Genomic DNA, 24,060 nt, shown 5'->3' with positions numbered 1-24,060 from the left:
CCGAGGCCTCCTCCCAGCTGGACGTGCCTGGAACACCTCCCTAGGGAGGCGCCCAGAGTTCATCCTTACCAGATGATCCTGAACCACCTCAACTGGCTCCTTTCAACGCAAAGGAGCAGCGGCTCTACTCCGAGTTCCTCACGGATGCTGAACTTCTCCCCCTCTCTCTAAGGGAGACTCCAGACCCCCTCCTGAGGAAACACATTTCAGACGCTTGGACCTGGACCTGGTTCTTTGGGTCCTGACCTGGACCTGGTTCTTTGGGTCCTGACCTGGACCTGGTTCTTTGGGTCCTGACCTGGACCTGGTTCTTTGGGTCCTGACCCAGCTTTCATGACCACAGGTGAGGGTAGGAACCAGGACTGAGGGTAGATCCAGAGCTTTGTCTTCCTCAGCTCTCTGTTCATCACAACGGTGCGGTAGAGCGACTGCAGCTCCGCCCCCGCTGCTCCGATTCTCCGGCCAAACTCACGCTCCATCGTCTCAAACGGAGGCGTGGTGCTAAACTATGGCTCTGGCCTGTTCCCTTTAGTGTTGGTGAATAAAGACCTCAGTCACTTTCTGAGGAAATATTTCCAAATCTTTGTGAAAAGCTCAGATTCCTCCTGGTTTCCTCGCTGATGGTCAGCCGTTGGCTCACACCGTCTCCTCCGGCGTGCCAACTCCAGAACAACGGACTGTTTCTGAACACGATGGTGAATTTGTTCACGAGCAGCAAATTAACAAATAACGATGTGCCTCGATTAATGTTAGCTGCTAACAAGGGCTCATACTTTGACTGACCACAGCCACACACAGACACACACACACACACACACACACACACACACACACACACACACACACACATGTGTAAGCTGCCCAGTGTGACCACAGTCTGATCTGCTGACCACTGAGCCTCTGTTAACACACCACTGCATGAACTCAAACAAAGGTTGTTCAATAACTTAATGTGATATCAATAAAACACAAGGTCCATTTATATGTGACGTCATCTTTAGGGCGCTCTCACACTCAAGAGTCTGGTTCCTTTGACCAGTGTGAGTGCAACCGTACCGCGTCTAGGAGCGGCACGCTTGCCGTCCACGACCCGTTTGGGGAGGTGGGCTTTAGTAAAGCGTGTTTGCACGTGTACGAGCACGAGCGTGCACACATGTGCAAGCACGAGGCCTGCGGCGGCTCTGAGGTCATTTCCTGTGCGCCTGTTGGGACGTAGAAAAAAGAAGGAGGGACCATGCGCGGACATTTCAAACAATGGCGGTGAAAGGTTCACGTTGGTGTGATGCGGAGGTGGAGTGTTTACTGCAGATTTGGTCGATGAAAAGATTCAAAAACAGTCGACAAGACGCACAAAAACTCCGAGGTCTACGGAAAGATCTGGAAACAAAGCCACGCATCGCCATGACGTCATCAATGCGTGTGACGTGATACGGCGTGATGACGTATAGGCAGCAAGAAGCATTCTCCGAGGCCCAGGTAGTGTGAGTACAAACGGGCCTGGAGGGGGGGACAAGGACCCTAAAGCACGGGACGGAGGAACAGTGGGAGGGCGCCCTTATTTAGTTGGTTGAATGGAACTTGAGTGTGTTCCCTCATTTGCTACGCTTTGTTTGTGCAGGAATGCTCGGGGCAGTACAGTGAAGGCATTCAAAGGTCTTTTTTAACCACTAATGCTGCTGAAAATAACAGCAAACCTCTGCAGCAGCATGAGAAGAGTCCCTACACACACAACAAAGCAGCAACAGCGTAGTTAGTGAAGCCAGAGTTTATTAAAGAGTGTTTTAAAGACTTACCTACTGGCCCCTGTACCAGCTCCTCTCATAGTAAAGTCCATTACAGTGGATTAGCAAAGTCAATCCCAAAGGAAGGAGGTAAATGATCTCAGCTCTTATAATGAGGTGGAGGTTTGTGAAGGTTGGGGAAAAGGTTCCCTTCTAATGACGGCTCCGTTCACTCACATCAGACTGGGGGGAGACGCCACCGCAGCGATGGCGTCTCCTTCACTTCCGGTACTCTTCGTCTTTTAGTTTTCATTTGCAGATGGGTGCGTCCTTTGATTGAATACCCCTGGAAGGCTGAAGACATTTTTTACACAGATAGTCTGGCACACACACTCTCTGCTGACAGCTCATGCAGGAGATGACAAGGCTGGGTTACAGTAACAACCCCGCTGCTATCTCACGCCCTTGTGTCTGCAGCGTAGCCTGTAAATCTCACTCTGTTATTGTTTTAATAACACTAATGTTAGCATTAGCCAAGTGGTAAAAACGTCAGACATCAAACGCACGCAGACATCTGAGCTATATTGGGGTGAAGACAAAGGGCGACGGCCCAGCTTGTGAAAATAGACGGCCCTGCTGACTCAGCGAAGGAGTGTGTGTGTGTGTATGTGTGTGTGAGTGTGTGTGTGTGTGTTTGTTGGTGTGCGTGGGCACAGATCTTTGCATTGATGGCGTGTGGATATTTGTGTGTAAGCACGCGAAACACTAGGCAACCTGGGCGCGCATAACAAAGGCTGCAGCTGCTCGGTAAAGCTCCATTTCCTCCAAACCACAGAGCCTCGTAAAGCCGAGCACCCATAGTTAGCTGATGGCGTTCACTCCTATGTTCAGGCCTCTGGTGCTGCTTATTGGGGGAAAACACCCTGATATATTTTTCCAACACATGACTTTGTTTTTCTGAATCAACAGCGGCTCCACCTCTCCGCTGAGTGAGAGGGCTGTGAACTAACGTCTGATGGAGGCGCCGCGTCATAAAAACCAGAGACGACATGAATAAAGTGTCTGCAACCAACCGAGACCTGCAGGCGGGGGCACAAACACAGGTGTCCTCGTATCCGGGGGAGATAAAAAGGAGACGGAGGAAGAAGCTGGAGCACTCGTCGTCGTCTGTTTGTACAAATAAACAAGAAAAGTGATTCATATTTAATCTGGCGTCCTGTCCAGGGTGGACGCCGGCTCGATGTCAGCTGGGATGGGCTCCAGCCCCCCCACCCCCTGCGACCCCGACAGGGACAAGAGGCTGAAGATGGAAGAATGAATGAATGAATTATTACTGTAGAAATGGTGTCCGGAGCAAAGGAGGGACCATGCGCGGACATTTCAAACAATGGCGGTGAAAGGTTCACGTTGGTGTGATGCGGAGGTGGAGTGTTTACTGCAGATTTGGTCGATGAAAAGATTCAAAAACAGTCGACAAGACGCACAAAAACTCCGAGGTCTACGGAAAGATCTGGAAACAAAGCCACGCATCGCCATGACGTCATCAATGCGTGTGACGTGTTACGGCGTGATGACGTATAGGCAGCAAGAAGCATTCTCCGAGGCCCAGGTAGTGTGAGTACAAACGGGCCTGGAGGGGGGGACAAGGACCCTAAAGCACGGGGCACGGGACGGAGGCACAGTGGGAGGGCGCCCTTATTTAGTTCGGTTGGATGGAACTTGGATGGAGAGTGTTCTCTCGTTTGTGCAGGAATGCTTTGATCGTACTCGGTGTGCACCAGAAGTGGACCATATGAGCAGACCCAGACCTGGTGGAAGAGGTGGTCTCGGTCCACTGACGTAGTGTGAGAGCGTTAAAGTCCACTTAGGATTCTCCTTGTTCTCCTGGTCTCAGCAGATCCATCTGAACTCTGGTTTAAAGGTCTTTGTGAAGGGGTGAAAATCCTGGTTTCTGATTGGATAAACCATCTGTCTGTCACCAACATACGGGCCAAACCAACCAATCAGATGAGTGAAGCGTGTGACGTGCTAACAGCGTGGAGGCAAAGCTCAGAAAGGAAGCAACATGTGGGTAAAGGAGATTTCAGGAGCCCGGTCCATATTCAACAGAAGGATCCAGAGAACAAAGAGTTAGTGAGCGGCTGCTCCATAGCTGCTCATCTCATCCGTGGAAGCCGCCATGTTGTTTACACTCAACAGTCTCTTCTCGTTTCACTTCAATCCACCAAAGAAACCAACGCTGATTGGTTCGGTCGCTGCTCAAACATCACCAGACTGATCTGAGAGTAAAACACTGAGGAGCTCAGAGATCAGGACGGACTCAGGAGGCGACTGGTTCCCCCTTTAAAAGTCAAAGAAACACCCAAGATGATGATGAAATGAGTGAATTCTTCCCTTCTCTACGCCGTGTGTTCTCATCTCGCTCTGGATGTTTTGTTGCTTTGTCTCCTTTTCTGTGCGAGGGAGTGAAAACACAAGTCAGCACTCATTTAATGCCTTGTTATAGTTAATAGCTACATGATTGGACCGTTGCTCATGTGTTTTTACACATGCGAGTAATAAAACGAGCCGGTAAGTTCTGCACTTCTGCCAAACGCGCCTATTTTATGAAGCACTGAGTGCAGCGAGCGAGTGAGACGTCTTTGTGTGAGTGTGTGGGTGTGTGTGTGTGTGTGTGTGTGTGTGTAATGTTTACTGACACAACACATTACTTCTGGTTTGTGTTCAGAGCCAAGAATTTAGAAATGGAGTCACTTCAAAAAGGGTGGCACACTACGGAAGTCCACTGTTTACACTTCGGCTATTTCCATCTGAACCTGAGTCGCCCTGAGTCGCCCTGCACCGACACCACAGCTCCACTGTTGTGCAAGTGCAAGCATTGTTTGTTATTTATATTGTGTTGTTTTCAGTGGTGGAGAGGAACTAAGTACATTTACTCAACTACTGGGCTACTTCATACTTCTACTCCACTGCGCTGCATTGATTTGGTACCTTTAGTTACGAGTAACTTCACAGATTCCTATTATTATCATATATATATGAGGTGCTGTGTGGAAGTCCTCCTCTCTGCGTCTCCAAACTGCAGGAGACACACTGACTATGGAGAGAGCTCCTCATCCAAACACCATCCCTGTAAAAAGGCCGGTTCAATGTTACGCTCCTGCCGTCGGATCAGACAGTGAAAGAAGCGAAATATCAGAATGAATCAGCCGACGCTTTCTCTTCAAACCCCAGATTTGATTTCAATGAACGACGTTTGAACAGTGAGCTGAGAGCGGTGTGAGGTCCTGCTCCTGTGAACCCACGGCTCTGCTCACGAGCTCTGTGCCGCTCTGTGTCGCTCTCCCGCTCTGTACCACGCTGTACCGCTCTGTGCCGCTCTGTACCGCTCTGTACCACGCTGTGGCGCTCTGTACCGCTCTGTGCAGCTCTGTACTGCGCTGTGCCGCTCTGTGCCACTCTGTACCACGCTGTGCCGCTCTGTGCCGCTCTGTGCCGCGCTGTGCCACGCTGTGCCGCTCTGTGCCGCTTTGTACCACGCTGTGCCGCTCTGTACCGCTTTGTGCCGCTCTGTGCAGCTCTGTACCGCTCTGTGCCGCTCTGTGCCGCTCGGCGTGACTTCAGTCTTTCGCCAAAGCTGTGTTGAGTTCTCCAAAGATTGTGCAGATGATCAAAGCGTGCATCCTGATAACAACACAGTCAGGGTGGCGTTACGGTGCACGCAGGCTCTCATCGAACCCCGCTGAGTGTCAACACACATGAAAGGCTGCTACAAAAGTAGTTTTTTTTATTAAAACATACACAAACATAAATAAAAAAAACACTGAATGTAAAAAAAAAATCTATCAGATGAAGTCAGATGAAGTCTTACACATATGCTACAATCTTGTAGAAGAAACAATAAATCCATATTGCTTTGGTTAGGCAAGTGCACACAGAATTGTCAAAATCAAGATACATAAATATGGAATTTAAAATGAAGCCCCTGTGTTTTAATAACAAAAAGCGTGTCTACTATTTCCTCTAAGTGCTGCATAATGGATGTCACACAGACATCAAATATAAATGATTTTGAACAGCTGAGGGGTCACTTGAACAATGACCCGCCTCTGTACTTCTAGAGCTAATAAATAAATATTTAGTGCATATTCCCAGTTGCCTCAGTGAAGAGCCAAATGAAAAACAAACATTTAAGTTAAAGACGAACCAAAGTCAACTTGGCTCCTCTGGTTAAAGAAGACACGAGTCCCTTCGTGTCGTCAATGTTCAGACAGTCCAGCTATCTGCTTGTTGATCGTCATAAACAAAACAAACGGATGTGTCGTTCCCTCCGTTTCAAACGCCGTCGTCGTGTCGTGTCGTCGCCTTAAGTGAGGCAGGAAACCGGATCACACACACACACACAACCTCTTTAAACCGCTGTGGTTGAGTCGGAGTGAATCTCTCATTCAGGTGATATAACTCACCATCTCACTGGACGTTCTGAATTCTACCGTAGAGTCGCTGACTGCGAGGACGCCTCGTTTCCCGCCTCGTTCACACAGAAAAACATTTGTGCATTCGCTGCCGCGGGTCACCGGAGGCCGACCCGGGAGTTTTATTATTCTGTTATAATCTGCACACAAGTACAAGCAGATGCTCCATCAGCTACAATGTTCCTCTCCGACATTTATTTCCAACAATTAACATTCATAAATCCTTTCTCACTGCACGTCCTGCCAGCTTTTTGTTGCTCCCTCACGGCAGGGTTGGGCGATTGGACGCATACACAGGCCATCGATGATTGCAGTATATTGGGGGGATTTTTTTCACCATTGTTTTAACTTTATTTTGATCCCCGTTGGAAGAACGAGCCGCGGCCGACGCTCCGCAGACGGCCGTACTTTCACACATTCCTCTGTGAATGCAGCATTTATCTGGAGCAGACTAGAGTTGGTGGTTGTTGGAACGGTGGGAAGACAAACGAAGACGAGTTCGGTGACTTTTATTTAAGTTCTGTCCCGTTTGAATAAAGTGAGTTTTTTTTTTGGCTGTTTTTCAAGCCTTTATTATAAAGGAAGGACAGGAAATGAGAGAGAGGGGGAGACATGCAGCAAAAGGCCGCAGGTCAGAGTCGAACCCACGTCCACAGCATCGAGGACGTTCAGCCTCTTTACATGGGGGGGCTGCTCTAACCGCTGTGCTCCCGACCGCCCTGAATGAAGTGTTTTGATGCGTTAACAAGGTGTTTAAGCTAACACCTTAAGCCCCGTTCAGACCAAAGATTTGCAATGAGACGAGTGGACACTTGCAACTACTTGCAACGTGCAGGTCCGCGACGTTCTGGAACCTGTCAGTTCACACCGGTGAGACGAGAGGAGACGCGTATCATCGCCACAGCAACGCCTCTCCGTACCTGCGTTCCTTTTCAGGCTTTTTATCGTAGCTGGATTTAATTTGCAGCATCATAAAGAGCAACTTGGAGTCATCAATGAACCGAACACCTGCACGTCTTTGGACTGTGGGAGGAACCCGGAGAACCCGGAGAAAACCTACGCAGACACGGGGACAACATGCAAACTCCACACAGAAGGGCCCCAGCTGGGATTCAAACCAGGATCCCTCTCGCTGTGAAGCGACAGCGGTAACCACCACACCACTGTAAATGGTGAGAAAAGACGAGAAAGAACTCCTTGGAGAAACAATCGAACTCTGGAGCAGTGAAGTGCCAAAGGTTTCCTGTTGACGGTACGGGACTCTCACGTCGCCTCAGATCACGCGGACGGGTCTGATCGCCGCGTAGGTGATCGGCCTCCGCAGCGTCCAACTCGGGTCTAATGTGCTCGACCTTTTGCCTTTTGGCCGGACTGCCTGATCGAGTCTGAACGCACGAACGCTTACTTTGGAGAATGCTGAAGGTGCATGATTGTATTTTCCTTTTATTATCTGACGCTTTGAGAGTTTATTTTGATTGCTCATATGAACTCGCAGCGTCTTTATTGACGTCTTATTATCAGAAAGTGGAAACAGATCGCCCGACCCTGCCTGACAGTTGAATTAGTGCACAAACACACGTGTGCCGAAAGCTTGAATGTTGTTATATGAACTGAAATGTGTTGACATTTCACAATACAAACCACTACAAGTAAAAAAAAGACTCCAGTGCTATTTTTGGATGAAGCTGAGATCTGTGTGTCTCATTTGTGTTGGAGGAGGAAAGAGAAGTGTTTAAAACGCTGACGACCTTTTCTGTTAAAGGCTGTTTGGTGAAGAGCAAATTAAAAAACAACAACAACACGAACAATAAAAAAAACACAAGTCACTAACAGTGGTTCTTTGGCATATCAAATGTTCAGTAGCATGTCCGCTCCCCACGTCGTTCGTTCTCAGTTACCCAACTTTATGGCCCCGAAATACGTCCCTTCTCCCTCGGGGTCCAGCATCCAAGCGTTGGACACATTGACGAACAAGGCGTCCCCCTCCTCCAGCCGGGCGCCTCGGCCCTGCTGGGCGCAGTACATGTTATAGCTGGTGTTGTTCCAGCGCATGGTGCTGCCCGTCTTCATCAGCACGACGGCCTTGCTGTTCTGTTTGATGCTCTCGTGGTAGACGTACTGGATGAGCTGGGTGTTGCTGACGTCCACGGCCTGGCTGCTGTCCTCCGGCCCCAGCTTGTAGTAGCGGAAGCAGGTCTTGGCGTAGATATAGTAGAAACCCGACTCCATCACCAGCAGCTTGCCCTTATCGTAGCCCATTCTGTGGCGGTATCCGTGCCCCTCGTCCCAGTCGATGTTCACGGCCTTCGGCTCGCCCTCTGCACAACAATGACGACAACAAGAACAGCATTTAACAACAGGAGCTTCGGTTTCTGGTTTATCACAAACTAATAATAATAATATTAACATGGCCATAGAGAATCTCTGGAAAATCCTTGGAGACAAAGTCATGTTTAAGAAACCCACTCCAGTTAGTGAAGTGTGTTAGAGAACGGACGCAGAGTGAGAAACTAGTGACGTCCTGTGGGTTCAGATGTGCTGAAGTCCCTCACTTCTCCTTGGAGGTAAACGTCAGCCAGATGGACGTACGCCCCTCCCCCCAACGTCACATACATGCCCTTTTTTGGTCAGAGGAAATGAGGCGGAGTCAAAGTCTGACAAGATGGAAACTCCTATAGGCGAGGACGACTGGATCAAGTTAGAGAACGGACCTGACGGAGACGCTACGTCTGTTTTTATACAGTCGATGTTTGTGTAAAGAGCCAAAAATGGCTCCTATTAAGAGACACGCTTACGACGCAGAGTTTCAAGTTTAGAGGGAACAGAGCGAGACGGCTGCAGCTGGAGGACAAACTCCAACAGTGGGTTGTTGAACAGAGAGCAGTGAGTAGAAGAGTCTGTACAATCACTATTGGACTGAAGGCAACAGCGCTAGCACGCTAACTTAGCATCAATGGATTTAGAGGCGGCCCTTAACGTGACCCCAGCCTCCACTGTAGCGTCTGTTCTATGCGCCTAATAGTGCGGAAAATACGGTATATGTATATAGATGAATGTTGGAGCTGTGGCCCATAGGAGAGGAGAGAAGACAGATGAATGGATGAACTCAGCCGGACTCACTCTTGGAGAACTCCTGGTGCGCTCTGATTGGTAGATGAGCTGACGGCAGACTCTCTCGGCTTTTGCACCGTCTGTTGTGTTTCCTCGTGTCCCTCAGCGCGTTCAGCACCGGCTCCGTCTGCACTTCCTGTGGAAAAACCAGGAATTAAAGATTAAAAACAGGTTAAAAAAAAACATCAGTCGTGTCTCTTTGAAACTTACACCCACATCAGAAAAGAGACATCAACGATTAACCCGCAGCCGCAAACGATTCCTCCTAATGCAACAAAATGGTTTTTACCACAACTGTCTGTTTGAATAAGTGTCTGTTTGGATGGAAGTGTGTGTGTGTGTGTGTGTGTGTGTGTGTGTGTGTGTGTGTGTGTGTGTGTGTTCACAGCCCTGGTTGTTGTCGGGCCCGGAGGCCGTGACAGGGAGGCCTCCTGGTGAGTGTAACCTTTCAGACACGCCGCGCCTCTCATGGATTTGGCAACGCAAAATCCTTTCTGGACTGAATTCAGCTGATTCTATTCAAGGCCGATGACACTGCCGCGCCGCCGCCGCCATCCGCAGTCTGAGCCGCGCTGTCGTCCTCAGGCAAGACGGAGCATATACACTGGAGGAAAACACCGTTTCCAAGCAAGTAAACAGTTCCTGCACCGGAGCTGCCAACGCTCTCACAGACCTGGCACCAGACCCAGATATCAGGCGCGAGTGTTTGGTTTCCTGCCTCACACGAGACGAGGAATGATCTCCTTAAAGCTTTGTTAGTTACTTGGAAAAATACCTTTGAGTGTTTCAGTGAGACGCAGTTTGGATGCACTGTGGAGCCCAGGTAAACTGAGAACACAGCTGGTGATTTAGTCGACTTTTACTTTGAGTAATGAAGAAACTCTGCAGCTGCGTCGGCTTAAAAATGAGAATTATAAAATATAATGGAAAAAGAGAATAAGCTTCATTACTGTGACCTTTAAAACATTTAATCTGCTTTAAAACAGAAGTTTAAAAGCCTCTAAAGGCCGAGAATTGGTGAAGAATCAATATCTCTATGACACTATTATCAAGCAACTCTAGATGAACATGATACAATAAAGAATAAATACAAATATATATAATAAATTAAACAGCTATTGTTCATGTTCAGAATCAGTCTGTTGCTGACAATGAAATTAAAATAAATAGAAGCAGAGTCGGTGATTGTTGGAGCCGTGGTAAGACGAACTAGAACTAAGCTTGGGGAGTTTGATTTTTTGTCCAGTTTGGATGAGCCGGGTCAGGACCCAAAGAACCAGGTCCAGGTCAGGACCCAAAGAACCAGGTCCAGGTCAGGACCCAAAGAACCAGGTCCAGGTCAGGACCCACAGAAACAGGTCCAGGTCCAAGCGTGTGAAATGTGTTTCCTCAGGAGGGGGTCTGGAGTCTCCCTTAGAGAGAGGGGGAGAAGTTCAGCATCCGTGAGGAACTCGGAGTAGAGCCGCTGCTCCTTTGTGTTGAAAGGAGCCAGTTGAGGTGGTTCAGGATCATCTAGTAAGGATGAACCCTGGGCGCCTCCCTAGGGAGGTGTTCCAGGCACGTCCAGCTGGGAGGAGGCCTCGGGGAAGACCCAGGACCAGGTGGAGAGATTAGATCTCCACACTGGCCTGGGAACGCCTCAGGATCCCCCAGTTAGAGCTGGTTAATGTGGCCCGGGAAAGGGAAGTTTGGGGTCCCCTGCTGGAGCTGCTGCCCCTGAGACCTGATCCAGAATCAGAGGCTGAAGATGAGATGAGATGAAATACATAAATCTAAAACAAATATTGTGATTTTATTTGGTTGATTTATTGGTGCCGGCATCGCTGCTGCACACACACACCCACGTCCCTGCTGCACACACACCCGCGTCGCTGCTGCACACACACCCGCGTCGCTGCTGCACACACACCCGCGTCCCTGCTGCGCACACACAGCCGCGTCGCTGCTGCACACACACCCGCGTCCCTGCTGCACACACACCAGCGTCCCTGCTGCACACACACCAGCGTCCCTGCTGCACACACACCCGCGTCCCTGCTGCGCACACACCCGCATCGCTGCTGCACACACACCTGCGTCCCTGCTGCGCACACACCCGCGTCGCTGCTGCACACACACACCCCTGCACAAACACAACTACTCTAATGTGCAGCAGATACAAATGAATGTGGTAAATCACAAATGTCAGTGAAAGTTACTTGGGTTTTTATTGTATCCTGAAGGTGTGCCGACTTGTTTTATGGTGTCAGAGTCATTTCCTCTGATCCAATCGTCTCATCTCGCTCTAACTTTGAGCCAGCAGCTCAAATAGAGAGGCAGGCGGGGGGAGGGAAGATGTTGCTTTGGATCCAAACACACCAGCTTGTGAAACCACACACAGCGCCTGTGAGCACACACACGGAGCCGGCCCAGCGACCCTGCACCTGCGTCTGCGCCTGCACCTGCGTCTGCGCCGTGCTAATATTACTGAGAGGTATTTACTCACAACCCAAATCCAGACAAGTCTCTCAAACTAAGATTAGCAGCGTCTGTCCTCCGAAAACTATTTGCTGCACAAACATGTTTTTAACGCGGCGTCCGGGAACGAGTAAACACCGTCCTGCCGAGGCAACAGCGTCCCCGTGAGTCCCGTGAGCGCGCTCCGCTGTGGGATCTATCTTGATTCGTGGCGAGACCACGTCGTGCCTCGTTAACCAGACACGAGGGATTATTTAAACAGAGTGACTGCAGCTCGGCAGCGTCCTGATCTACAGCGTGACCCCTAATTAAAGCGCGGCGCGTTGAAGGAGAAAAAGAAAAGGACCATAGTGCACGCAGGCCGTTAACGACGCACCGCAGCATCACTCATCGTCTCCGTTCTGTTGATGAGTGGTTTCTCTGGAGAACAGAAGACCTGTCACTCACAGCTTGACCACCAGAGAAGAACCTTTCCCTCTCCTAATCTGGACTTTCTCTCAGCTTCTGTTTTGTAGCGTTGGCTCATGCGAGTTCATAACATCAGATATGTGTCAGTGATTACGCGTTCATGACAATTAAACATCCCAATATAACCATATAAAGGCTTAAACTCAAAGAGACGTTGGTCGTCACTTTGTCTCATCTGTCGAACCAACGTGTGGAATTCTCCGTCCACACTCTGGGACGTCTTTAGTGTCTCACAGACCACCGCCGTCTACAACGCTGCCGCCATTTTGACTCAGGATGCTTCTCTCCTCCATTATGATTATTCGAGAAGGTTTGTGACCAGACCGACGATGATTGATGACGATGATCGCACATCCACGCACCGGGCTTTCAACTGTAAACCCGTCCACGCTCAGAGCAAGTGCACGAGGGTCAAGAGCGCCAAACTCCACATAGGAACCTTTGACCCCGGAGACCGGAGTTCGTGTCCCGTTCATCACAGCACTTATGTTACACACACACACACACACACACACTTATTTTAACAATCTTGTCCTAACAGGTGGTTCTGTCGCCCAAACGTAACCACATAGTTTAACGCGAGTTCACAACATAAACAACGTGTGCCCCGTGTTTAAAGTCCAGTGTAAAATCCTCCCAGGGTCTTTTTCTGCACTAACACTTATTAATAATCCACGCAAAAAGTTGTTTCCGTGTAACAACTATTATTGGAGTAATCCGAGAGAGATGCTAACAGCCGGACGTGGCTAACAGTGACTCTGTAGGAGCCAGATGGTGATTGCAAAACCCCCTTTGTCAGTAGTTTATGGTTGTTTATGATCATGGTGCGGGGCTGGAGGAGGTAACGGTTATCAGCTGTTCCCCTGGGTTGTGTTTGTGTGACTGGAAGCAGAGCGGCTGTTGGAGGGAAGCACACTTTTGACTTTTGTTTCCTCTTTAACGTGGAGCTTCTGAAGACCTTAAACAGTAAACTATGAAACTCAGTGTGTCTGTGTTGGATCGTCACTGTCCACACTCTTTAATAAACTCTGGCTTCACTAACTACGCTGATGACGCTTTGTTGTGTGTGTAGGGACTCTTCTCATGCTGCTGCAGAGGTTTGCTGTTATTTTCAGCAGCATTAGTGGTTAAAAAAGACCTTTGAATGCCTTCACCGTGCTGCCCCGAGCTAATCACTGTTAGCCACGTCCGGCTGTTAGCATCTCTCCTGGATTTCTACCTTAATAGTTGTTACAGGAAAAACTGTCTCCATGATTATGTGATGGTTAAAGTGCAGAAAAAGACCCTGGGATGATTTTACGCTGGAGTTACACTTTAAAACAGCGACCCGGGAGCGTCAGAATTTGCACCCAGGGCGTTTAAAAGTGACGCCCAACGGCCGCGTCCAGGTTCATTCTGCCCTGCTCCGTTGATGACACCCCTTGGAATTCAAAAATGAACCAGGAGAGCTCAGACTAACACGCATGTGTGATCGATGCAAGGCTGGAAATATATAATCCACCAGTGAGAGACAACAGCAGGTGTGGACGACTCGCCGAAGAGTCCATAACAGCTCTGTCCGTGCGAGTGTTTCCCATCAGATCTCCGCAGGCTTCAGGTCACAGCGTCTGATTCATGATCCTCTCACAGGCGTGGTGTCGGCCCGGCCCGGCCCGCACATCCTGTCTCCCCTATCAAAGAGCACAATGCAGAGCTGACAGCTGTCTGCAGAGGCCGGCTCTCTGGCAAATCCCCCCGAACAGAAAGCGGAGAGCCCCGGCGGTCACAGGACTCACCCTAACACAACACGGCTCGGGCCAAGTGGAGCTGTCACCCTGACACCTCATAAAGCTCCCAGCACATCTCCCCGCGCTCCCTGGGAAACAGGCGGGGAACGACACAAAGAGCTCCTCAGTCCGACAGGCTGGGTGGTTCGGGTAAGTGCTCCACCTGGGACACCCGGGGCAAACACAAATACAGCCATTCAAAAGGAAATTAAAGCATTGTGAGAAAGCAGACTCGGCCTTTTCTTCCTCTGTTGTTTCACTTCCTGGTTCCACAGTTTTTGCTGTTGCTCGGGGAAACCGGTGCCAAAAACTGGGCGGCGACTTCCAAAAAGGGATTAGAAAGGATTACGTGATTTCAACACAGAGCCGGGCTGATACGGGAGGTTTCAGAGCGACTCTACAGTGGAACAAGTCACAGATCACTGATATGGAGGCTGACGCGGTGACATTTTTACACTGGGATGGAAAAAGACCTTTGCAGCGGGCGCCAATGTGACAGGAAAGGCGTTAAACACGCTGCTTTACTCAAACAAATAACTGTATTATAACTGTATTCAATGCATTACATCATCAACCCAGTCTACATGAACAGGGATAAATAAAAAGTATATACAATGATAAATATCTAAAGTAACATAACGTTCAGTATCACTCAGTTGCTTAGTATTTATCTCATCTCATCTTCAGCCTCTGATCCTGGATCAGGTCTCAGGGGCAGCAGCTTTAGCAGGGGACCCCAAACTTCCCTTTCCCGGGCCACATTAACCAGCTCTAACTGGGGGATCCTGAGGCGTTCCCAGGCCAGTGTGGAGATCTAATCTCTCCACCTGGTCCTGGGTCTTCCCCGAGGCCTCCTCCCAGCTGGACGTGCCTGGAACACCTCCCTAGGGAGGCGCCCAGGGTTCATCCAGACCAGATGATCCTGAACCACCTCAACTGGCTCCTTTCAACGCAAAGGAGCAGCGGCTCTACTCCGAGTTCCTCACGGATGCTGAACTTCTCCCCCTCTCTCTAAGGGAGACTCCAGACCCCCTCCTGAGGAAACACTGAACTTCTCCCCCTGAGCCTCTCGACTGGTCTCTAAAAACATCTGTCCTGGGGACCTGGACAGGAAGCAGCGACGCTGGAAAACGTGTCCATCAGGATACGACAGAGACGGAGACTCGAGTTCGAGACTCGTGCACCATCTTGTTTTCTTTCTGTCCTGTTCTCTGTCACTCAGTTGCTTCGTATTTAAATAAGAATAAATGAATTAAAGAGCTAAATAAACAGTTTCAGTATCAGTCGATGTTCTGACAATGAAAGTAAAATAAATAAAAATTTAAATAGAAAGCTAAATAGTCGTGTTTGTTCAGAATCAGTCAACTGTTCGACACTAAAGTAAATAATAATAACCCAGGCTTATAATGATGATATAATATTAATTCACAGTTTTAAATAATAATAAATAAACATCTTTATGACACCATTTCTGAATCACCCGAGCATCGTCCTCTGTGTTTTATGTTCTGTTAAAAAAACATTTACGCTGACATCGATTTGTCTCTGATAGACCGAGATGACAGATATCATCCGTTTACATCGTCTGGATGATGATTAAACTAATCAAATCAAATCAAATCAAATCAAATCAAACTTTATTGATTTGGCGCTTTTCATACAGAAAAGTGCCGAGTTACAGAGACGTACAGAAAAAGAGAAACATCAAATAAAATCAGGAGAAGAAAGTTACAAGAACCCTCCCACAGTCATGCACGGAGACATACACACACATATGTATACGTTCATACACACATTCACACACACACACAGCCACGCAACCACGCTCACACAGACAGACACACACACACACACACACACACACACACACACACACACACACCTTCACAAACACTAGCTGTCACTACAGAGACACGGCCGGGCAGCGAGACCTGAGGTACAGAGGAGGCTAGAGGAAGCTCCCTTTTGGGGGGGGGGGGGCGACCACACCGGGAGAGATCCCAGTCCAAGGTCACAGGGAGCACCGCCACAGAGAACCCCCCAACCCGGGCAGACAAGCGCCTCCGCACCAAGGTGCAGAGCCCTCTAGTTGCCCACACCCCCCGCGGCCAGACCAGAGACAACTCCCGATCCTTTCGGCCCCCACAGGAAACTGGTTCAACAATCCAGACTTCCTCGTTTACATCTCCTTCTTGCTGCTGCGGACCGTGGTAGGAACCCTCTGCAGCTCTTTCTGTGTCCGTCAGCTTTTATATTCTGCTGCACGTTCGTATATTTGACCCTAGAAACGGTGTTTTTGCTGCTGCGGTCTGCTGCTCTGCAGACGCTGAGGCATGCACCCAAACACACCCTGATGTGAGAATCAGGGCTCCTGTCAGAGCAGAGCTGCCGACGGTGATCTGATTTATCTCTGGCCGCTCTGACGACCACACTGTTGCACGGACTGTACTTCCCCCTCGACAGTGACAGCAGGAAATACACACACACACACACACACACACACACACACACACACACACACACACACACACACACACACACACACACCTTATTGTTGGTTTCCTTTCAGTGCAATTTGGATTTTTACTGTGAAGTTCAGCTGCAGTGGGGACGGTGCACACACACATTCACACATTAAAAAAGAAATATACTGGCTATGTTACAGCTAAGATGACTGAAACAATAGAGATTCAAATATTGTAAAGCTGCAATGATCCGTCAAGTTTTCATGGACTTCCTTTTGTACTCTAAACCTGAGGCCGTGGCTCTCAGCAGGAGACCGGTGGACTGTGACTCCAGGTCGGGAATGAGTCCTGACCCCAAGTGAAGGACTTCAAGGACCTCGGGATCTTGTTCACGAGTGAGGGGACGATGGAGCGTGAGTTTGGCCGGAGAATCGGAGCAGCGGGGGCGGAGCTGCAGTCGCTCTACCGCACCGTTGTGATGAACAGAGAGCTGAGGAAGACAAAGCTCTGGATCTACCCTCAGTCCTGGTTCCTACCCTCACCTGTGGTCATGAAAGCTGGGTCAGGACCCAAAGAACCAGGTCCAGGTCAGGACCCAAAGAACCAGGTCCAGGTCAGGACCCAAAGAACCAGGTCCAGGTCAGGACCCAAAGAACCAGGTCCAGGCCAGGACCCAAAGAACCAGGTCCAGGTCCAAGCGTGTGAAATGTGTTTCCTCAGGAGGGGGTCTGGAGTCTCCCTTAGAGAGAGGGGGAGAAGTTCAGCATCCGTGAGGAACTCGGAGTAGAGCCGCTGCTCCTTTGTGTTGAAAGGAGCCAGTTGAGGTGGTTCAGGATCATCTGGTAAGCCTCTGCTGGAGCTGGTTCCAGGTCTCAGCCGCAGCGTAGGAAAATGCTTTCTTGCCAAGTTCAGTACGGACTGACAGGACAGCAAACCAGATGAAGTCCAGGGACCGGAGGCTGCGATCCGACTGTTTCCATTCCACATAGATTGACCAATAAGAGGGGAGCGGTCTGATAATGGATTCAGAGATAAACAGACACCAGTGAGAGGTTCTGTGTGTGGAGAGTGAGACCAGTGTGTGAGAGAGTACGATGCACAGGGATGTGTGAGGGGTTTACAGCCAGTTATGGATCTCAGGGCCCCGTGATATGAGTGAGCAGAGGCATTTATATATATACACAACATTAAACTACAACTATTAAATTGTTCAGCAACTAATAATAACCGATTATTCAGTTTGAGTCATTTTTAAGAAGAACACATTTGTCTTTGAGACATTTTAGGACGTCATTTTCACATTTTTCACTATTTTATCATATTTTCTAAACCAAACAACTCCAGAAAACAATCAAATGATGGACATTTGCAGCCCTGCATCACTGACAACCAGTCCTGATGATTAATAATGAATATCCATGTTTTCTGCAGCAGCAGGCGTCTGGCTCTTACTGTAGAGACCTGCAGGTATGTGCATAATGTCATAGCAGGAAGGACACATGTTCGAATGCCGTCTGTGTGAGTGCACGGTGCTCCAGTGGGCGTGTCGGTGCTCGGGGTTAACCGGGGGTCAAACTCACCTCAATGGGCCGGTGCGGAGCCGAGGACAAATCCACCTGGAGACACAAACACAAAGAGGAGGCGAGGTTAGAGAGGTCGGCGAGGAAAACACCAGCGCGTGCAAAGGTTCCTCTGACAGGTGTGGGCGGGAGGAACGTTTACCAAAACTAACAGACGTGTGTGTGTGTGTGTGTGTGTGTGTGTGTGTGGGAGGTTAAGTTATTTTCCACATGCCACTCTGCATTCCACCGCAGAGCGAAAGTCAAAGTGATTTGAAACCTGAGCGCTGGCTCTTGTTCGCAGAGCTGTTGTCTCTGAATAATTTCATATCTGCTGCATTTCAAGTCTCCCGTCCGCTCGAAAAACGTGTTTTTCTTCGTTTTTTTGTCCTCGAACAATGTCTGACATCGACTGTACTGACTTGGATCTGAGCAAAGTGAAGAAAGAGGTGTTTTCAAGAGAGATTAGGGATTTTTTAGGGCCGTTGCCGATACAGACTGATGATTTTCTTTAGCAGATTCTGATTTTTCTGCCTCAGTTTACATCATAAAGGCGTCTGCAGCAACACGGAGCTGCCTGTGGACGCCTGTCTGTGGATAATGACGGGAAAATACTATCAGAGAACACAGAAGCAGGAACAGATGCACCGAAAAATGTGAGAAAATGCCAATAAATATAAAATAAAGCAACACAATCCATGATATTTGTGCCGGGAATTAGTGTTTACTGCCCTGGTGAGAAATAAGGGTATACAGTCGCCTGAGTTTAAAGCAAAATTTGATTTCCTGTCCGAGCCGCGTGTTTCTCCTCAGTGTCGTGTTCCCGTTGTTTGAACAGATGTGAGTTTTTAAGTCATCATAATTGACCTTTGACCTCTTTCTTCTGAATGAAAAAGAGTCAAACTAAGCAAAGAGCGTTGTTTCTGTTTTGTTTCAACGGAGCGTTTGGACCCGGAAATCTTATTTTGAAAGGGTGTTACGTCACTGAAGGTCGATTCAGCTAAACCCCGCCCACAGCTTCCTTCCTGTGTGATCCAATCAGGAAGCTCCGTCAGCATCAGTTCTCTGAGTGTCCACTAGGGGCAGGTTTCATAACAGAGCAGTTTCTCATTGAGCCCCATGTTAAACAGGCCGTTTACACAGCATCATTAAACCTGTTTAAGGACAAAAGAACATTCTAGTCTGTGTGTTTAGCTCAGATCTCCATGACAACACTGAGGGGGAGGGGAGGGGGGGGGGGGGGTTTGCACTGGATCAACACATCCAGTGAGGATTAACTAGCATCACCTCCTGGAGGAGGAGATGTCCGTGCACTTCTCTGAAATCTCCATCAACCAATCAGATGACCCATGAACCAATCAGCTGATCCATGAACCAATCAGATGACCCATGAACCAATCAGCTGATCCATGAACCAATCAGCTGATCCATGAACCAATCAGCTGATCCATGAACCAATCAGCTGATCTATGAACCAATCAGCTGATCCATGAACCAATCAGCTGATCTATGAACCAATCAGCTGATCCATGAACCAATCAGCTGATCCATGAACCAATCAGCTGATCTATGAACCAATCAGCTGTCTGATCTCTGAAACACTACTGGACAGAACGACTTGGACACAACAGCGTCACAGGAAAGGGGAAAAAGCTGCAGCTCAGAGCAAAATGTGAGTACAGAGAGAAACCACACTGACACTTACAAGCTAACATGCTAACAAACAGCAGATGCTAACGACACTTGTACCGTTCTGATGCGTCTGCTGATCCAACGTTTTAGAGACAACACACTCCCCATCTGAGTCTGGGTCTGACGGACACCGGGTCTAACATATAAAACCTTTTCAAAATACCATTTCCGGGTCCAAACGCTTCACGGAACAAATCAAACAACGACGGCCGCACCTGTGAACCTTTGACGCTCACAGACCTGCGGCCGAAGCCAGGCTCGGACCCTGAGACAGCACTTTCAAGGGGCATCACATCACGACTGAAAGGCCGTATAAGTTAGTTGCAGGTCGCCAACGTGAGCTCCACAGTCGCCTCCTGTCTGCAGCTCAAACATGTCGCCCTGTGGCTGATCCTCTCTGATGGGCGGAGTCATCTCAATGACACGTTTGAGCGCCTCTCTGTCACCTCGGGCACGAGCAGAGCCGAAACAGTTATTAGAGTAACTCAATTACAAAAAATCCTCAAAGCAAAATCTCTGCCCGGATGATTCCTTTACCTCCCTGATCAGTCCGCAGAGTTTGGTTTGAGTAAATGTGTCGGTGGACTTTGGTTTGTTGTTACGGTAACAGGAAGAGAGCGACTCCTGATAATAATTTACTCTAATTCATTTATAAATGAACACACACACACACACACACACACACACACACACACACACACACACACACACACACACACACACACACACACACACACACACACACACACACACACACACACACACACACACACACACACACACACACACACACACACACACACACACACACACACACACACACCCAGACAAAATGTATGTTTTGCAAAACAATGCCAAAAATAATACATCTATTATTATTATTATTTATTATTAATAAATTATATATATTTTTGCATTAATTGATGGAATAATCGGTAGAAAAAGAGCGGATAGCTGCAGCCCTGAGCAGCAGCAGCAGCAGCAGCAGCAGCAGCAGTAACAGCAGCAGCAGCAGCAGCAGCAGCAGCAGCAGCAGGGGGGGCGGGGTGAGACCTGATCCAGAGTTTCTCCAGGAGGGAGAGAGAGTCTCTGTGCTTCCTGCTCTGAGTCTGTTTGAACTCTCAGAGCAGGAAAATCACGTTCAACTAAATATTAAATCACTGCAGAGTGTTTCAACAGAAGTGAGGCTGAAAAAAAGGAAAAGTAAAAGGCCACAGGGCTTTCATGCACACACACACACACACACACACACACACACACACACACACACACACAGAGGCACATTCCTCTGCATGCAGACGCGGCGCGGTGCAGATTCCAGCTCTCATCACTGTCTCCAGGGAGTCGTTCAGGTGTTGAGGGGCAGATGATGGTCTGCTGCCAAACTCCTGTCCGCACACACAACTACTGACTCATGCTGAAGGTGCTACCATACGCAGCAGAGCACACTGGATACTGAGAAAAGCTCTGTGTTGGAGGAAGGCTTGTGTGTGGACCCGCATCCCTCTCAGATAAAACCCACAGCCGTGACATTAAAGCCTGAGTGTCTCTCTTTGGTCTGCCTGCTCTTCTATCAGGCCCCTTCCCTTCCCTTCCTTTCCCTCTGACTCACATCCAGTGCAGATCTGGCTACTACCACACTGCTCTGTGTTTACGCCAGAGACAAGCCAAAGAAATGTGACACACAAACACTGAGAAAGAGGCCGAGGCAGAGAGGGAGAGAGAGAGAGAGAGGGAGAGGGAGAGACGGATGCTCCCCAGGTGAACTCCCAGCATCCTGACAGAGCGGACATGTGGTCTGCTCTCTTGGCTTGTTGAAACACGACAATAATTCAACTGCAAAACCACCATAGAGTTACAAAAACAACTGTGGCGGAGCGTAAATGTTATCCTACACGATCACAGGCATGCAGGCGCACAGGATGGCACAGATGAGCTGACAGAGAGCACCGGAGCGTGGAGCAGACGTGTGTTTCCACAGCCCCTCTGGCTCCACTGAGCCTCTGCAGACCTCCACACTGCTCAAGAGTTTACAGCTTATGACATGTATATTACAAATATGACCCCTGATGGCGCGTAAACATGCGCATGGAGAGAAAAACCCTCAAGAGCCTCAAGTGAAAACATCTGGGTTTTTGCAAACAAGACGTGTCGCATGAGCCTGAGATGTTTTCACCGACGCGCTGAGAAAGCTCTCAGGGAAATAACTAAAACTCAGTCACGAGGGTTTTTACAGATGTTATCTGTGCACCGGGTGTTTTTACAGAACTCTTTAACTGCCTGAGTGCCTTCAAAGAGACGCCGAGAGCGCAGAAGTGTCGGCGCGCAGCTCTGCAGCTCCGGCGCGGTGCTCGCTGCTGCTCAGCCTTTTTTCACTTTACACCTCCTTTACTTCTGAGAGCTCACGCCGCCAGCTTTACACACAGCTGGGGAACTTATCAGCCACTTTATGACATTGTAAAAAAAAGAAAAGAAAGGTTGCGCAAATGCTGCTGGACTCTCCTGGAGCCGCGGCAGAGAGCTGTTGACGGTGTGCGCGTAAATATTTGGACGCGGTGTAAACGCGCAGACATGCTGACGGCAGGGAATGACTTTGCACAGTGTCTCAGGGGGAAAATCAAAGTCACATGGCGCCTACCTCTTGCAGATAACCCGTCAGGTGTAATAAGATCGCCACGCTGGAGGCCACCTGAAGCAATCCCATAACAGCGAGGGTCCCGAACAGGAGCGGCCGGTAAGTGGGCTCCGAGCTGTGGCCCGGGTGGAAGCGGTGCTGCCCTGCCTCCATGTCGACGGAGCTCCGCAGGTAGCCTCTGTACTCGCTGTGGGTAGCTGCCATGCTGCGCTCGGTGTGTTTGTGTGTGTGTGTGTTTGTGTGTGTGTGTGTATGTGTGTGTGCGCCAGGTCCCAGACTCACTGCGAAGAAGGAAAGAGAGTGAGCGAGAGTCCCTATAATGAGCGGTGGGTGGGCTGAAGGAGCGCGCTCCTCTGCAGCCAATCACAGGGATCCTCCGCGGCTCTCACACAAACACACACACACACACACACACATACACCGACGGGAGAGACTGAATCCCGACCGACAACCAGTTGGACCCGAGCGCACGACGGGTAAAGCGAGCTCTGTTTGGCTCCACGGGCCCCGCACAGGAACGCAACACACGCGGGATCCACCCCTTCTGCGCGTCCACACCCCCGGTGACACACGGGCTGCAGAAAAGTCAACTCCGTGCACATCAGACTCCAGTTTACAGCCCAGGAACACGGACACGGAGCGCGCTTATCAGCCCGGACAGAAACAAACACACGGAGTAAAGTTCCCTCCTGACGCGAGTGAACCCTCTGCTTCACACATCAGCATTATTCACCCAAAACAACCTGTTTGGGAAGATGATTTTCAGGTTCAGAGCATGAATTCTGTGAAATCTCTCCCATGTTCACGCGCTTTTAGTGCCTCAGAGCATTTGTCCCGTGCAGCAGAAGCAGGTTTATTGTCACAGATTGTGCAGAACACACACATCTGAACTTCCTCTGGGGTGTTTTCACAGCAGGTTGGTTTTCATTTCTCAGGTGATGCATCAGCTCCTTCACGTGCACTGAACATGATCATTTATATTATTTGACCTCCACTCAACACTTGGTTGCAGCCTCTGTCACATGGGTTCATGCTCAGTTTGATGCAGATTATATCAGATTATATAAAGTAAGACATCAGAGACTCAAACCTGATCCTGATGAATTCTCCCTCGGTGTCAAACTCACCGTCGTCACCATCAGAGTATATTTATAATAATAACAATTATAAGAACTTTATTTGTATTGCACCTTTAAAAACAAAGTGTTTTGACAGTTTATGGTCTGGAGGTGTGGGGGAAACATATCAAACTAACACCAAACCATCAGTCTGATCCAAAAAAGGGCAATAGAAGCTGCATATAGGGAACACACAAATACACTTTACATCCGAACAAAAGCCTTGAAATCCAAGACCTTAGTTTACTTTCGAGCGGCACAATTTATGTTTAAAATAAAGAATAATCAGTTCCCCGTTCTGATCCAGAACCTGTTTCAGGAAAGGGAAAGGACCCGTGAGAGGGCGAGACGTGCTAAACAAGCCCAGTGTTAGAACTAAAGTGTGTTTCTGTTGTTGGAGTGAATGTTTGGATGATTTGGCCGTAGATTTAAAAGACTGCAGAACATTAATTTACTTTAAAACTGTTCTCAAGTGGAACATGATTCAAACAGATGTTGATTGTGTTTTGCTGACAGCAGCAATAAATTCATTATTAGACATTTTCTTTTGACCTGTGCAGCAGCTGCCTACGTTTATGTGTTTTTAAGGGTCG

The 24,060-nt window shown here is 49.0% G+C and overlaps 1 protein-coding gene across 1 annotated transcript; it reads right to left on the bottom strand.

Moving 5' to 3' along the window:
• Positions 1–5,488: 5,488 nt before the first annotated feature.
• Positions 5,489–22,780, bottom strand: tnfsf11 (TNF superfamily member 11). Its single transcript, XM_083922051.1, has 4 exons — positions 22,353–22,780; positions 18,044–18,079; positions 9,317–9,443; positions 5,489–8,514 (listed from the first exon to the last, which is right to left on the bottom strand). The coding sequence occupies exons 1-4, from the start codon at positions 22,551–22,553 to the stop codon at positions 8,087–8,089; spliced, it is 792 nt and encodes a 263-aa protein (XP_083778177.1). The 5' UTR covers positions 22,554–22,780; the 3' UTR covers positions 5,489–8,086.
• Positions 22,781–24,060: the final 1,280 nt, after the last annotated feature.

Source organism: Echiichthys vipera, assembly GCF_963691815.1.
Source record: "Echiichthys vipera genome assembly, chromosome: 10".
Lineage (NCBI taxonomy): Eukaryota > Metazoa > Chordata > Actinopteri > Perciformes > Trachinidae > Echiichthys > Echiichthys vipera.
The sequence above is the reverse complement of the archived record's forward strand: the minus strand, read 5'-3'. Positions and strand labels throughout refer to the sequence as shown.

Excerpts from the sequence above, each read along its gene's own strand:
- tnfsf11 (XM_083922051.1), bottom strand. The coding sequence starts at position 22,553 with ATGGCAGCTACCCACAGCGAGTACAGAGGCTACCTGCGGAGCTCCGTC. Across the intron at positions 18,080-22,352 it reads TGACGGGTTATCTGCAAGAG|GTGGATTTGTCCTCGGCTCC; the intron begins GTAGGCGCCATG and ends TTGTGTCTCCAG. Across the intron at positions 9,444-18,043 it reads CTCCGCACCGGCCCATTGAG|GAAGTGCAGACGGAGCCGGT; the intron begins GTGAGTTTGACC and ends GTTTTTCCACAG.